This window comes from Curcuma longa, chromosome 11, assembly GCF_044706935.1.
Source record: "Curcuma longa cultivar G26 ecotype Majalengka, Jawa Barat chromosome 11, ITB_CL_G26_1.1, whole genome shotgun sequence".
NCBI lineage: Eukaryota > Viridiplantae > Streptophyta > Magnoliopsida > Zingiberales > Zingiberaceae > Curcuma > Curcuma longa.
In genome coordinates this window covers 631,963-648,590 of record NC_133871.1, presented here as the reverse complement: position 1 = coordinate 648,590, position 16,628 = coordinate 631,963, and the positions used below count along the sequence as shown (strand labels likewise).

General features: G+C 41.2%; 1 protein-coding gene across 1 annotated transcript; it reads right to left on the bottom strand.

The window, feature by feature from the left end:
- Positions 1–11,981: 11,981 nt before the first annotated feature.
- LOC141839839 (putative inactive cysteine synthase 2) lies at positions 11,982–14,445 on the bottom strand. The gene is made up of 9 exons (XM_074727682.1): positions 14,289–14,445; positions 14,072–14,188; positions 13,962–13,977; positions 13,368–13,421; positions 13,195–13,305; positions 12,450–12,675; positions 12,315–12,365; positions 12,148–12,199; positions 11,982–12,067 (listed from the first exon to the last, which is right to left on the bottom strand). The coding sequence occupies exons 1-9, from the start codon at positions 14,443–14,445 to the stop codon at positions 11,982–11,984; spliced, it is 870 nt and encodes a 289-aa protein (XP_074583783.1).
- Between the last annotated feature and the right edge of the window lie 2,183 nt (positions 14,446–16,628).

Genomic DNA, 16,628 nt, shown 5'->3' with positions numbered 1-16,628 from the left:
GTTTGAGTTGGATTATGATTGATTTAGCTTGAATTCAACCTAGTTGAGCCAATTTGACTCCGATTTGATCCGGAATCAAGCCACACTTACAATTAAACCCTCCAATTGCCATTAACTTCATTCTACTTCCTGCAAAACAATCAAAGACAACAAAAATTAATATTCAAAATTACCAAAAATTAGTTAAGAAAATAGAATGAAGATATGTTGGTGCAAGATGCACTAAGATCTTGCCTAGTGTTTCGATGTTTGACAATACACCTAGGTCTGGTCAGTTTGACCAAGGGTTGATCCAAACAGGACTTGATGTTTGGATGTGTGGAAGTGAGTGAGAAAGATCTAGTCGGTTAGACTAGACAATGGAAGTCCTGGTGAGTGAAGCTGGGCAAGGGAAAGTCCTAGTTGTAGGCTAGGCAAAGGGAAGTCCTGGTTTGGAGGATCAGGCAGAAGTCTTGGCAGAGTCAACGTGCACCAGGCAAAGATCTGGACTTGGTCAGGAGGACCAAGTTGCGGATGGCTGGACTTGGTCAGGAGGATCAAGTTGCAGTGGAGGACTGGACTGATCAGGAGGATCAGTTGCGGTCAATGAAGAGTGGACTGATCAGGAGGATCAGTTGCATTCCAAGTCCTGGGGGGCAACGACAGAGCCGAGCACAAGTCCAACAAGTCTGGGTGATTTGGTTGGCACAAATTCTCCAGAATGGAGTGGGTTAGACTAACCCAGGATTTCGGGAGAAATCCGAAGTTAGACTCCACAAGGTAAAACTAGTTTGGCTTGGTTGTATTCATGCTTGTTTTGCAGGAATTATAATGCAGGGTCAACTTCAAACAGCCATAACTTTTGACTCGGGTCTCAGAACGAGGCAAACTCAGATGCGTTGGAAAGCCCTTTCAGAGATCTACAAAATTGGTGTTTTGAGTTTTTTCGGATTCCGGCTGGAGTCGACTCAGAATGGCACTTGAGTCGACTCAGGCAGCTGATAACGACAAAGAAGCAAGTTTTATCCACCACATAGGCTGGAGTCGACTCAGGGCTTGCTGGAGTCGACTCAGGAGGTCTATATAAGGCTGTGAACGTGCAGAAGCAACCCAATTCAAGCCAGAAACCTCCCAACTCATTCTGTGGTGCTGTGAAACGCAAAAGAGGCCAGTTCTTGCAGCCGGGGAAGATCCAGAAAGGGTGCACGACGCTCAGGACTTCCGGATCGACTACAAGAAGTTTGCTTTTAATTTATTGTTATTACTTCCTGCTTTTCATTTATTCTGTTTTGCTTGGACTGTAAGACGGGTTGCTCCGCCTCCGAACGCCGTTCGGAAAGGAGACCACTAGTGGACGGGCGCCTCCCGAATTAGGCCTTGGACGTACTAACCCTGGGGGGTTAGGAACCAAGTAAATCCCGCGTGTCCTCTTTATTGTTGTCTAATTCCGCTGCTTAGTATTTCTTTTAGTTAATCGAACGATTTCCGAGAAAAAGCAAAACGCGCTATTCACCCCCCCTCTAGCGCGTACACGATCCTACAATAGAGCATAGTCAGACTTAGCATGGTGTTCTAGTTTCGATGGTTGCTCAGTCACCTATAGTAGAGAAGATTAAGTTGGCATAGGTTAGTGAGCAGCATCTCCAGTTTTATCCGCAGCAGGATGGACTCCGGACAACAGTTAGAGTTCTCATGTGAAATAAATTTACCCTAATTATTAAGGTTTAAAAGGGAATTGATGAAGCCATTAAAGAAGTTAATTAATTATTAAAGGCTAGACACTTAATGGATTAAGTTTCATTTGGGTTTATGGTTAAACCCACATAGCTAACCCAATTGAGAGTCTATTTAACACTGTAAATCAACCCTATTAAATCTAATTGGGCTAGGCCTAAAGATTCATTTAAATGAGATGGCTATATTAAAACCCAATTGATAACTTAATGAGGTATAAGGGTTAATGGGTTAATGTGGTTAATTATTGGATCCTAACTATTGGATCCGAAAAGAACCTGTTAAGATTTTCTCAATCTACAAAAGTGTTAGTGAAGTTCGCAGCGGAAAATATAGCTAACAAACTAAAATCAAAATCGATTTTCTCCTAAGACACGAAGATGTACGAGGTTGTACGAGGGATAACTTGCCCCTACTCCTCGGCGTGTCCGTAAGGTGGACGATCCCTTGATCTTCGGTAGATTGAACCCCCGATGAATCCGGCTAAATGAATCTCCTTCTCGATGGAGTGACCTCTCCACAATCAATCTCACAAATATATGTATTAAGCACAGTGATTATAAAAGGAAAGATTAAGGCCAATAGATACAACTTACAGCACAGCCTTAATCAATGGAACAAAACCAAGCAGAGCTTCTTCCCGAGAGCAAGGCACCACTTCTTGCACCACCTCAGGCCGAAAGCTTCAAGAAAGAGTCATGAACACGAGTAAGCAGAGAGCACAACTAGCACAAGCACACCACAGCTCTTCGTTTCAGATTGATGGATAGCTCTCTTCTTCTTCCTCTCTTCCTTTTAGCTTGCTTGTTCAAACGGACTCTGAGTCCACTGCATCACGACCAGTCTGAGCCACCTGAGCTTACCAGCACCAAGCTCCTCTCAGCCCACTCACTGATCACCTTCCCGTGCAGCTCAGGGTCTCGCCATGTCGTTTACCTGAAAACCCAAACTCGACGAGCTAACATGGCTAAAAGGCAGCCCTTGACTCTTCCTCTTCTTAACTTGAATTCAAATTCCATCTGCAAGCTCAAAGAGGATTAGCAAAGCATATCAGAACAATCAGAAATTAGAGCAGAAACCTGAACACGATCAGATATATCTTAATCGATTAAACAATCGATTAAATGTCGTAATTCTCTCCTCTGTAAAGCGTGTAATCGATCAACCAGTTGATTACCCAAGCTCTTAATCGATCACCTGATCGATTAAGGAATGGTAATCGATCAGGTGATCGATTACCAGACGCTAACCCGGTTTCTCATTAAACTTGTAATCGATCACCTAATCGATTACAGTTCACCATAATCGATTGCCCAATCGACTATGGTACGTTCTGTGGGTTTTGCGAATTCTCACAGAATGCTCTGTAATCGATCATCAGATCGATTAACAAGCTAACTCTGGTCTCACAGAATGCTCTGTAATCGATCACCAGATCGATTAAAGCTCTGTAATCGATCATCAGATCGATTAACCAACTTACCCTTGGTTAATCGATTCACTGATCGATTAAACCAAGCTAAACTTTAAGCCCTAAATCAAGACTTGATCAGGTTAACTTGGGTCTCACCCGAGCCAACCGCGCTGGATCACGTAATCAGAGAACAAGCTTCCAAGCCTTCTCTGATACTAATCCGGTCCGAAGACAGGCTACCATGCCTTCTCCGACCATGATCCGGTACAGAGAACGAGCTACCGAGCCCTCTCTGACCTAATCTAGAGAACGAGCTACCGAGCCCTCTCCGATCTAATCCGGTCCAGAGAACGAGCTACCGAGCCCTCTCTGACCTAATCCGGAGAATGAGCTACCGAGCCCTCTCCGACTCAAACCGGTCCAGAGAACGAGCTACCGAGCCCTCTCTGACCTAATACGGAGAACGAGCTACCGAGCCCTCTCCGACTCAATCCGGTCCAGAGAATGAGCTATCGAGCCCTCTCTGACCTAATCCAGAGAACGAGCTACCGAGCCCTCTCCAACTCAATTCGGTCCAGAGAACGAGCTACCGAGCCCTCTTTGACCTAGTCCGGAGAACGAGCTACCGAGCCCTCTCCGATCTCAATCCGTCATTGATCAATCTGAATATATTGAACTTAATTCTTATACAATTAAAATGAACTTAAATCGGTGTCAACATCGAAACAACAATCGGGACAAAACTGCATCAACAGCAGAAGCCTTCCTCACCGAAATGGTTCTTCTTCTTCCGATCGGCACTTCCTCCTCTTCTTTTCATCGCGATCGACCTTCTTCTTCCCCGTGCACTCTGCGTCGTCGCCCTGATTCCGCCGTCACCATTTTTCGGAGCTAAGTCGCCGCCCGAAGCATTCTTCCCCTTCTTCAGTCGCGATTCTTCTTGCTTGCCCATTCTACACCGAAGCTTTCTTTCACGCAGGAAGCAGCCTTCTCCACTTCGCGAGCCTGGTGTTCCTACTGTCCATGCCCTAGATCCATTTCTTCCGCCATTTTCGCCGTGTCACAGCCACTTCGCGAACAGTTAAGGGTGGAGGACATGGTTTCTTGACGCAGAATCAAAGAGGCCTTCAATCTCTTTGACAAAGACGAGGAAGGTTAGATTTCTTCATCTTCTTCCTTTGCTTGTTTATTTCAGATCAGTTTCTTTTGTTTGAGGGATTGTGCCGAGTATTTTTGGTAGCTTAAGTCTGCTTGGTTAGGTTTTTTTTTATTGGGGCTCGTTTGTGGTGTTGATTTGAGCAGAAGGAGAAGAAGCTGTGAGGATGATGCAAATCGGAATCAGAACTTAGAATTGAAGCTGGATTTCTAAGAATTTAATTGAGGTAAAGATCTCTATCTTGAGTTCTTTTGGTTGGGATGTAGAGTTTTGTTGTTATTGATTTATTAGATTATGATTGTTAGAATTAATCAGTTAAAGTTGGATTTCTTGATGTTAGACTAGGTTGTGTTTTCGGAGTTAGGGTTTCGATTGAATTAGATAGGTTTAATCTTATTAGAGTTGGGTAGTTAGGTTAATTAGGTAGGTTGGTTTAAATCTGATTAGAGGTAATGAAATTAACTCGTGTCTAACTAACATGAGTTAATTGAATTATGGATCTAATTGAATTTGGGTTATATGTAGATCTTAAAATTTGTTAAGATCTATATGTTTAATTAATGGATGTTGTTTATTGTGTTTGCAGGACCCTAAGTGATTCGTGGAGGTCATTATATACAAGGAGTTCTGGAGGTTCTATGATTTGAGATGCGATTTATCAAGTGGGTAATTTACTGCATTTGGTCAATACAGTTCTTTTTTTTCCAGTGCATGATTCTGTTGTAATTATCGTAGTTGATACCTAGATTCTATTCTTTACTGTTATTTGGATACTTCTTACCTTACTCATGTTGATACCATGCTTACCCTTGTTTCGATTGATCTTGGATTATCATTCTTGACTACTGTTCTATCCTTGTTTATATCATCGGTGACCATTAGAGGTTATAGTTTTAGTTACTTATGATACTTGTGATCATTAGGACCTTATACCTACGCATGTTGATTAGCGTGGTAGCTGAAGATTACTATAATTTGATCATCTTATCATGATACATGATGACGATTGTAAATCCCTTGTGGGTCTATCGTGATGGTAGTTGACCTTTAGTGGCATTATTATATAGGTGGTTGTTATACCCTATTTACATCTTGGTGATGGCGACTGTATGGCAGTGTACGTAGTCGATGGATGTATGGCAGTGTACGCAGCCGAGTCGATGATCTGCCTCGACACCGAATAAGGGTGGTACTTGGAGAGTATATGGTTGGTACATTGGGGATGAGTATTAGAGGACAGATATCGGCCATAGTATACGTAGCTTATCATAGCTACTGGATCACCGGACTACTTGATTGTAGGGCGTGGAGCACTGATCCCTCGATTTGGATCACCGAACTACTTTGTTGTAGGGCGCGGAGTATTGATCCCCCGATGCCGGACATTCCCAGACTCAGATACTTGCACAAGTTCTGTAGTGAGTGTGGCAGTTGCATCATACATATGCGCATCATGTGCTTGATATATATATATATATATATATATATATATGTATTGGACCGCACTGATACTGCATTTTGATTGTCTACTTGTTTGATTCTTGACTGTTGCACTATGTTTGACATGTCATTCATATGGTGCATTACATGAGATCCATGTTAGTTATTTATTATTTGCAGATATATTCTTTATACCTTGTTGACCTTTGGTATGTATCTATACTCCTGTTATTATTTCGTCATGCACTTTCTTTCTATATTACCCACTGAGTATTTGTACTCACATCTTTGGACCTTGGGATTTTTCTGTCTTCCCAGATATCAGGTAGGAGCTTACAGAGGATGGCAAGGATCTGCTAGCTATGCCATCTCACGACGAAGACTTTGTGTGTGTGTTGGACATGATTGTAGGGTGTTGTGTATCATGTGTATGACTTGTTTACATTTCTGCACCATCGGATTTCTGATTTTGTTTCAGTATTTTCGAAACTATAGCATGTTTTCTATTCGTGATTTCGTACTTGTACTTATTACGTTTCTGCTTACGAAACTTTGGATTTTCGTTATTTTACGAGTTTATTCTGTATTCATTGTGTAGAATTAGAATTCCATTCTTATGCCTTGTGTAGGATGTGTATGTGGCCGTGTGGGTCACTTTTACTTTTATTATATGTCTAAATCCATATTTTGTAGTATGGATATGCCGTGTGGGCCTTATTATATGTTTGTATTCAGGGAATTGTCAGATACTGGGAGGTGCTGCCGAAATTTTTCGGATAGCTATCTCCTGGGTCGTGATAACTTTTTTCCCCGTCGTCGCGGAACGGTGGCAGTGGGTGGTTCTCCGGTCATCGGTGCTCGACAGTCGTTAGCCCGAGAGAGTGAGGTGTGAGTGGTTCTCCATTTCTACTCTCCGGCGCTCCATCTCCTCGAGCCTAGCTCCCTGTTCTTGAGTTGATGTGGTTCGGAGGCCGTAGAACTTGTGTGCTTGGCTCTAATCATCAGTCATCCCCAGGAGAAGCTAGGTAAGTGGTTCCATTCATTTGTTCCAACGCTTGATTGTGGTCAGCAGGGGTTCGAGCAAAGGAACGGGGCTACGGATCTTGATTTCCCCGATCGATTCTCGCCGGAGTCGGCCAGCTCCGGTGAGATCCGTTCTGTTGGCGTGACTCCACCGACGCGGGTTTCCCTGTTCTGTGCTGTTGGAGCCTTCATCTACCCACACTGTCATCTCTTCATCTCCCCTGTTCACCTTCCCTCAGTTGGTGCCGGTGCCTATTGAAGGAAGTCACTACCCTAACCCTAGTTTTAACCTAAGTTAGCTTTGTTGCTTTCTTCTTAGCTTGTTAGCTGCTGAATTATTCAAAACCCCCTGTTTGTGTTCCTCGTTTGTTGATTTATGTTGTCCTGAAATTGTTAATATGATTGGGTTCTGTTAGCATGAAGATTGTTGGAAATGTGGATGTTAGCTTTGATTTTGCTAAGGTTTTCATTGTTGGATTGATTGCTAATGTAGCTAGTTTGAGTGTAAATGGGTAGTTTGAATCTAATAGAACCGGCTGATAATGCTTTAATTGTTGATTCTTGTGCACTCATGAACGGAATTGTTGTTATGGTGACTTGTTGTAGAAATGTTCTGTTGGATGATATTTTGTGATGAATTTCTGTTGTGAATCAAGTTGAACATTAAATGAATTGTATCAAATGCTTGTTAGGGATAATGTTGTGGGAATCATGTACTGTTGTAATGGTGAATTGGGACAAGATGTTAACCGGTTGAATTGTTGAAGCATGCTTTAGTTTGAATTGAATGCAAGTTGTGTCAAATGATTCAATTGGCATAGGTTTAAGTGGTGTTATTGTATAGTGCATAGTTGTGTGTAATGTTGTGCATGTTGATGTTGTGTTTGTATATTATGATGTTGTATTGTGTTAGGGTGTTGAATAATGCTTGTGAATAAGAAGTATAGAGTGTAAAGTATTTTGTAAATTATTGTGACTTAGCTGTTGTAAGAAATTGTATATGTTGAGTTTATGTTTGATATTGTATGCTTATGTATCTTAGTATGCTGCATTTGGTTAGTTGTTGTAACATTTGAATAAGAACATGTTCATTAGGTGCACCAATTGTCAGAATTGTAGAATTCATGTTGTATAGTTTAGGTAGGAATTATATAGGTTGTATATTGTTGTGTGTTGAATGAATGAAACCCATATTGTACATTGAATATGTGTTTATGTGTTGTTGTATTGTGGTGAATAATATTGTATGTTATACGTTACTGTTGAGTTGTTGTTTGTTATTGTAAATCATAGGATTCAACTGTGAATAAATAGAGTTGTAGATAGTTAGGAATGAATAAAAATCAATAACAAACCCTGCACCATATGTCTAGAATAAACTTCCGGCTATTGAGTCCAAGAGAGACGACCCGGACCTCTCTATACTTCTTTAGCGATAAATAGGAGTTTGGTAATAAATAATTTTGATGGGTGTAAGTGACAAACAAATAAGGAAAAATACATAAATAAAATCTCATACAAACACACCGCATCATGTATCCCTCTTGAAACGCCATCTGAATATTTTGGTTAAATGTTAGTTCGTCCGAAAGGAACCTGCTCTGATACCACTTGTTGGGACCGATGCGTTTGCTAGAGGGGGGGTGAATAGCGATTTTTGATCTTGCCTGCAAACACGTTAGCGGAAGCAAAAAGAAATACAAGAGCAAGATGAAATAAATACGCTAACCCGTTTGATTTACTTGGTATCCACCTCTACGAGGTGACTAATCCAATGATTTACACACAGACAACGACCTTCCACTATGACATCTTCTCCTTCTCAAAGAACTCTTTGAAGGCGGAGAAACCCTTACAAAACGATCTCTTCCTTTTACAATATGAGGAGTGTAATTCAAGGAAAGAGTAGTGAGATTTACAGGGATCGGAGTTTTTGTAGAAATAAGAAAGTGCAAACACTTGCTTCTCCAATCGTCAATCTGTATTTTTATATTTTTCTCGACATCAATCGACTGGCTCAAAGAGTAGTCGACTGATGGGATTCAACGGCTATTTAATTAACATTTAATTCTTGTTAGTAAGAGCCCTAGAGCCAATCATTTGATGATTGATGTCTGGACTCCATGTATCATATTTCTATATTTTATAAAGGCATTTTATTGTGGTTATTATACTTACTTGATATTCGTGCCATATAACTAAGTATAATAATGTCCTTGAGTAGATCGTTCGTATCTATATCAATCGATTGCTTGAATCGATAGTTAGATGATATAGAGAACACTACTCTAAATTATTCCTAGTCAAGTATTAACATTAGAAGGACAATGTTAATGCGATGAGACTAGCATGTAGGTCAACATGATGACTTGATCTCACAAGTCATGGATATGAGATATCAAGTTGACACATGAGTATGCATTGGAGAATGTATACCGAATGACCTGCCATGAGAAAGTATCATGGATCGTTATATGAGTGTCATATACTTTCTCATGTGGCTATTAGTATGACTATTAGTCCTTGGACCTGAAGTCACCATGGTTCCCAACATAAGGAGTTACATACTTTGGCTTCGTCAAACGTCACGCGTAACTGGGTGGACTATAAAGGCGATTACTGGGTGTGTAACAAATTATGTAGTGGGATGTGAGTGATGTAGATGGGATCTATCCCTCCCATATGACGGGAGTGATATCATAGTTCTTGATAGAGTGAGACCACTAAGTGCATGACCATGCTCAAATGAGTCAACATGTGATGTTGAGCTCGTTTGATTATAGTGAGTCTACTTGGAGTTCAAGACATAGATTGATTAGAGGATGACACAGTCTATGCCTCGGTTTAATCAATCATGATATCAAGGATAGAAGGACATTGTCACATATTGTGAAAAGTCACAATTAGTAGTCACAATGGTGATGTTGGATCTCAACATTCTTGTAACTTGGGTAGTAGTGATGTGTTGCTAGATACCGCTCACTACTTATGCACCTAAATGAGTTTAGGGCATTGCCAACATTACAAGAACCTATAGGGTCACACACAAAGGACAATTAGGTGGAAATTAGATTCATATGATGAACCAAGAGGATTAGATTCATGTGATGAATCAAGTTGGATTAAGTGTAATCCAAACTAGACTAGTGGAGTTGATTTGATCAACTTTGGGAGATTAGAAGTCAAGTTTGACTTGACTTGAGAAGAAGAATTTTGGGAGTCAAGTTTGACTTGACTTTGTGCCATGTCATCATAAATGTTGACTTGACTTTTTGCCATGTCATCATCCATGTTGACTTGACTTATGTCACCTCATGGTCAATGCTTGACTTGACCATTTGACTTTGAGGTGAGGTGGCATAAGAGGTGACCAATGGTGATGCTCCACATCATCATGGATGCCACATCATGGGAGTTACAAAAGAGTTTTGCAACCTAAGGCTTTAATGGAATTAATTAATCATTAAAATGCCTTGATGTGACAAGCCACAAAATGAATGGAAAAGAGGTTTTTCATTCAACGTGAAGGCACCCATTCTCTTCTCCCTCTCCTTTGATTTTCTCTCTTTCTCCCTTCTTCCTCTCCTCCTAAAGAAATAACCAAGCAATTTGCCGCCGATCCGGAAGTCCGAGCACCACGTACTCCTCCTGGATCTTCCCCGGTTGCAAGCGTCTGGCCTCTTTTTCGTTTCACAGCATTCCAGAATGATTTGGGAGGTTTCTGGCTTGAATTGAGTTGCTTCTGCACGTTCACAGCCTTATATAGACCTCCTGAGTCGACTCCAGCAAGCCCTGAGTCGACTCCAGCTTATGTGGTGGATAAAACTTCATTCTGGACGTTATCTGTTGCCCGAGTCGACTCAAATGGGCTTCTGGGTCGACTCCAGCCCTCCGAGTCGACTCAAGTGGCATTCTGAGTCGACTCCAGCCGGAATCCGAAAAAACTCAAAACACCAATTTTGTAGATCTCTGAAAGAGCTTTCCAACGCATCTGAGTTTGCCTCGTTCTGAGACCCGAGTCAAAAGTTATGGCCTTTTGAAGTTCAGCCTGTATTATAGTTCCTGAAAAAATCAGCATGCATACAAAGAAGCAAACCTAACTTTACCTTGTGAGTCTAACTTCGGATTTCTCCCGAAATCCTGGGTTAGTCTAACCCACTCCATTCTGGAGAATTTGTGCCAACCAAGTCACCCAGACTTGTTGGACTTGTGCTCGGCTCTGTCGTTGCCCCCCAGGACTTGAACGCAACTGATCCTCCTGATCAGTCCATTCTTCTCTGCAACTTGGTCCTCCTGACCAAGTCCATTTCATCCGCAACTACCCAAGTCCGGATCTTTCCTGGTGCACGTTGACTCTGCCAAGACTTCTGCCTGATCCTCCAAACCAGGACTTTCCCTTTGCCTAGCCTACAACTAGGACTTTCCCTTGCCCAGCTTCACTCACCAGGACTTCCATTGTCTAGTCTAACCGACTAGATCTTTCTCACTCACTTTCACACATCCAAACATCAAGTCCTGTTTGGATCAACCCTTGGTCAAACTGACCAGACCTAGGTGTATTGTCAAACATCGAAACTCTAGGCAAGATCTTAGTGCATCTTGCACCAACAATTTTTTTATGTTGTTTGTAAATTATGATCGAGCAAGAGTGACATCAATCTAATTCCCAATAGTACACAATTATCATAATATTATAAATTCATCCAACAAATCACAAATAGAAAAACACTGATATATTTAATCACCTCAATATTTACAAATAACTAAAAGTAACTAACACAAATATTCTTCTTGCAACATATTACACATTCCCTCAGCGTTTTCATCCAGAAGGATCACCTTCAGCCCCATCGTCCTCTTCTTGGTCTTCGTCATCTTGTTCATCATCATCCTCTTCGTCCTCATCTGAATCACCATCATCCTTGTTCTTTGGCACCAAGTAGTGAGATAGCTAAACCTGTGGAACCATGTCCTTTAAGCTGGGGGACAAAGAGAAGCGATCAGATTTAAAATGCTCAAATTTTTTAGACTATTGACAGGAGAAATAGAACTTGAAAAGAGAAGCGATCAGAAACATAATTGAATAGGATATGAGCTTGAAAGTATGTACTCTGTAGATGCACTGCTAGCAGATGAAGAAAATTTTATCCATCAAATGCAACGAGAAGATGACTAGTGAATAATTCAATCATCAATAACACAATCAAAATGCCAAAGCAAATAATTTTCACAAGCTCATACCTCTAAAATCTCATCTACTACTTCAAGGTCCAAATTCCTGGGTACAAAACCTGTTCCAATTCCTTGAATCTTGTGCGGACCTATATGTGAAGAGTTTTGTTTAAGGGCATAAAAGCATGTTGAAGCATAATAAGAAACACCATATAATGGCAGTTCATACCAGGTTTCCCTCCTGAAAGAATGTTGCTTTCAGCAGGCTCAATGCCAATGACCTGAAGAAGTGAGGGAAGAATAGCAAGACTGAAATTCAGGAAATAAAAAAAGGGAAAAAAGGCCAACACCAGAAATAGTTCCGCCTGTGCCAATTCCAGCAATAAAAATGTCAACCTTCCCTCTAGTATCTTCCCAGATTTCAGGACCAGTAGTCTCATAGTGTATCTGTAAGAGTATATCGAAATGAAATAACATAGCGCTGGTAATAGAACAAGAAAACTTGGAAGAATTATGCTGGTAGAATGTCACCTTTGGATTTGCCGGATTGTCAAACTGTTGGAGCATGTACGCACCAGTTGTTTTCTTCAAGATTTCTTCTGCCTTTTGAACTGCTCCCTTCATGCCTTTGGCAGAATCAGTAAGGACAAGTTCTGCTCCAAAAGCTTTAAGTAGAACTCGTCTTTCGATGCTCATAGAAGCAGGCATAGTCAAAATTAGTTTGTAGCCTTTGGCAGCAGCAATGAATGCAAGACCAAGTCAAGTTTTCAGTCAACTAACGGTCAATGTACACATCAGGTTTTCACCATGTAGATGTCACAGGTTGAGGCATTAGGAGCAAATCAAATGGAAAATAAAAGAAAATGAAATTCTCTTTATAATAGAATATGTGTACCATCTCCAACATGTTAGAAATGTAACATCAACCTAGCTGCTATGCAGATGCCACATGGTGTCGACCATTACATAATATAACGGAATCTAGCTTGAGCTTTAAACCAATTTTATGCAAAAGCAACTCGCTTAGGAAGGAATTAAGATTTTTTAAGGGCATTTTGAAAAGAAAAAAAATTATGTGAACAAAGTGAAATTATCGCCTATACAATTTTATGATATATTGATATGGAAAAATGGAAGGAAACAATAACAGTGAAAAAAGCCATTTGACTGTTCTATCCTGAAAAAACGGAGCAAATATATTATATAACCTTGTATAGTTTCTTGTAAAAAGTACATTAACTGTTCTAAAGATACATTAACAGTTAAAACAACTTACCTATCTTTAACACTGCAGCATGGCTCCATTATCTCAAGTTTGACAGCAATGTTTGCAACACACCCTTTTATGATATTGTTCAGATACACCATTGGTGTCTTACCAATAGAACTGATAGGACTATAAGGAAGCTTCAGTAAACATCTAACACCAAAAGTTCACCATAATAGTACCTGAGCATCTCCTTGGACTGTATAGGGGCATCATAAGACTCATGTTTCTTAATGCTGCAGAACAGAGAAGAACATAAGAAATGCCTTTCAAGCTTTATCCCAACTATATAATGCTGAACTTGTAAATTGAGCTTAGCATGTATTGGTCTTAGGACAATTGTTCTTCAGTTGATTTCATTGACCCATCCATCATCAGGTTCTCATGAGTACCAATTTAAAGCTGAGAATCCATCATATATTAATTTGTATGTAGACTTGTTCACATGGATTAAATAATTTGATCATAATTTCAAGAATGAAGTTGTAACAAATGGGAAGAAATCATATGAACAAGACACTGTACAATGTCTCACAGAGTGCTCCCACTGATGATCTCACAAATGAGGATTCATAAATCATGTAGGTTATCCACAATGTTCCAAATGATTTGTTACATCATACAATGTAGATGATACCTAAAGATAATTAATGTGTTGGTGATGAAGGAACATTTATGATTGAATTTTAGCATAAGCAGACTCAATGGACCCATAAGATTAAGGCAACTAGAATATAGTCAAAGTAATAAAGATCAATGGCAACAATCACAATCACCTTCCTTGAAGATATCCTGGCAGCGACATCCAAATAACAACAGATCGACTAGAAAATGTATCAATTGTCAAATACAAAATGTGGAGATCAATGGCAACAATCACAATCACCTTCCTTGAAGATCAATCGCAGACCTGAAACAATCGAGCTCCATGAAGCCAGATTTCTGTCAGGCATTTTGTCAAAAAGCTGCAGTGCTTCCTTGGTATTCCCTTCCTTTGCATACCCTGCAACCATAGCATTCCACGAAATGGGATTTCTTTCAGGCATTTGATCGAACAACCACCGCGCATGACCCAACTGCCCGCAATTCGAGTACCCAGTAACCAGTGCCCCTGAACCCGAGCACCAAGCACGAGCGGATCAGGAAGGGGAAGGTGAGCCGGTCCGGCCAGATGCCAGAGCGAAGCATGCGGGAGTAGAGGTGGATGGATTCAACCGGGCGAGGACTGCGGGAGAGCGCGCGGAACATGGTGTTGTCCATGAAGGGAGTGGGACGTTCGATGCTAGCGAAGAGGGTGCGGGCATGGCGGAGGTCGCCGGACGAAGGAACAACGCAGCTGGCGAGAAGCCGAGCGACGGTAAAGGCATCAGAGGAGAGACCGGAGGTGACTACGAGCGCATGGACGCGCCTGAGCACCGCCATCAATCGAACTCCTCCTCCACGGGGAACTCCCCGCCCTCCGTCTCCCTGACCGCGCCGGCTGCCTTCTCCGCCACGGATCCATCAGAATCGAAACCCTCCCCATTCTTTGACGCCTCCTCCTCGTTGTCGTCTTCGGTCTTGGGGGTCGCAGAGAAGGATTTGAGGGCTCGGACACGGAAACGGCAGAGAATGGGAGGGGAGGCGAGGCGAGGCGAGGCGGAGGAGAAGATGGCGGCAGGATGAGGAGGAGCGGAGGCTGGCGAAGCGGAGGAGGAAGAAGGAGGAGGGTGGTGGATTGACGAAAAGCGGAGGAGGGAGAGGGAGGAGGCGATGAGGTTGGGGATCGAGGGTTTGAGAAGAAATATTTGGAGGGAGAGAGGGAAAGAAAAAATGAAAATATACAACGGTGTTAAATTGTTGTTATAGCTTTCAAAATCGTTGTTGAAAGCGCAAATAGATAACGGTTTTAAATTGTTGTTATAGCTTTCAAAACCGTTGTTGAAAGCGCACATAGACAACGGTTTTCAAATCGTTGTCGTAGTCTTCAAAAATCGTTGTTGAAAGCGTACATAGACAACGGTTTTAAAACCGTTATTGTATCCTCCAAAAATCGTTGTCGTAGTCTCCAATCAACCTCTCAAAGACATCGGTTTTTGTTAAAATCGTTGTAAAAAAGTAAAAGACATCGGTTTTGCCATAAAACCGATGTCTTTTAAGTGTTGTTAAAGACCTATTTTCTTGTAGTGGGTCTTGTTCAATTTGCGAGTCAGTGTAAATCGAGCAACCTCAATGATCCTACTCAATACGCACAAAGTGCACTAGTGTAATTCTACAGTCAAGACAGACAGTCACCGAATTACACTACAACCGTTCCTGATGGTTTGTCCAAAGCCATCTTGGTTGTGAGCCTTAGTTTATAATTTACAAGGGACCGATAATCATGGTCTTCTGTGTCTCACAGACACCAAGTTATCTACAATGTAAATTAAGAGGACTTTATTGTAAAATATACTATTGCAATCATTTGACCAAAATATGATACTTTATTTCATAAATATTTATATACAAAAGAGCTAGTCTTTTCAGTATACTTCCTAACAGTACCATTGCCCAGATGCAATATAGTTCCAGTTTCCTCACTACGCCATCACTCTCAGCTCGATAAAATATGGTCTTGGTCATGATGCAGTAAAGATACCTAAAGATTGGGTTTTGCAACAACGAGACTTTAGTCTTTAAGGGGTCATAGGGTTTTTCAGACAAAGTGATCTGTTTCCAAAACTGGGTACTACTAAACCTCCTATTAAAATCCCTAGTCACTCCAGTAGGCATCCTAAAACAGTTATTGAAGTCTTCTAGAGTCCATGTATACTCCACGTTAAACATTCTAAAAGTGATATTTTCCTCTTCTTTTTCATCATTTGTATAGTGGACATCTAGGGAACCAAGAAATTCTACGGTTATTCTTGGGTATGTTGGAAATCTATATTTCATGAAGTCAATCCAACCAATGTTATCCAATATCCATTCTATATCATCCTTAATTCCCTCCATGATAAAACCATCAGCATAACGAGAGCAAATAATTTTGCGGAAAACTAAACAGTTATACCTGGCTCGTTGGTCGTTGTTCCGGAAGATGATGCCATATGGGTTATCAAAAACTTCCTCGGTAGCCTTTCTTTTCCGTTTTTTAAATGGTTTGCTCCTTCCTTTAGCTGGAGCCTTCTCTCGTGCTGGCTCTTTTCTTTCCTCCTTCCCGGCTCATCTCCTTCACCGGATCCTCCAGATCTGCGAAGTTTCTTCAAGATGTTGCTCATAATGTAAAATTTAGAAAAGAGAGGATGATTGAAGTAAATCTGGGGGGTTTTGTGGTAGATCTGAGGGTGGAGAAGGTGAAGAAGAGAAGGAAAAGCGAAAGAAGTGAAGAAATAAGGTTGGAGAGGAGTTTGGGAGGCGAAAGAGGTGAGGAAGAAAGGAAATCGACTGAGTTTTTGGGGGCGCACGATCGTGTGCTAGGG

What these genes read in the sequence shown, in the direction of transcription:
- LOC141839839 (XM_074727682.1), bottom strand. Translation starts at nt 14,445, where the DNA reads ATGGACAACACCATGTTCCGCGCGCTCTCCCGCAGTCCTCGCCCGGTT. An exon ending in TGCTGCAGTGTTAAAGATAG is followed by an intron (nt 12,676 to 13,194) that starts GTAAGTTGTTTT and finishes GAAAACTTGACT; the next exon opens with TGGTCTTGCATTCATTGCTG. An exon ending in TCTTTCAGGAGGGAAACCTG is followed by an intron (nt 12,068 to 12,147) that starts GTATGAACTGCC and finishes CTTCACATATAG; the next exon opens with GTCCGCACAAGATTCAAGGA.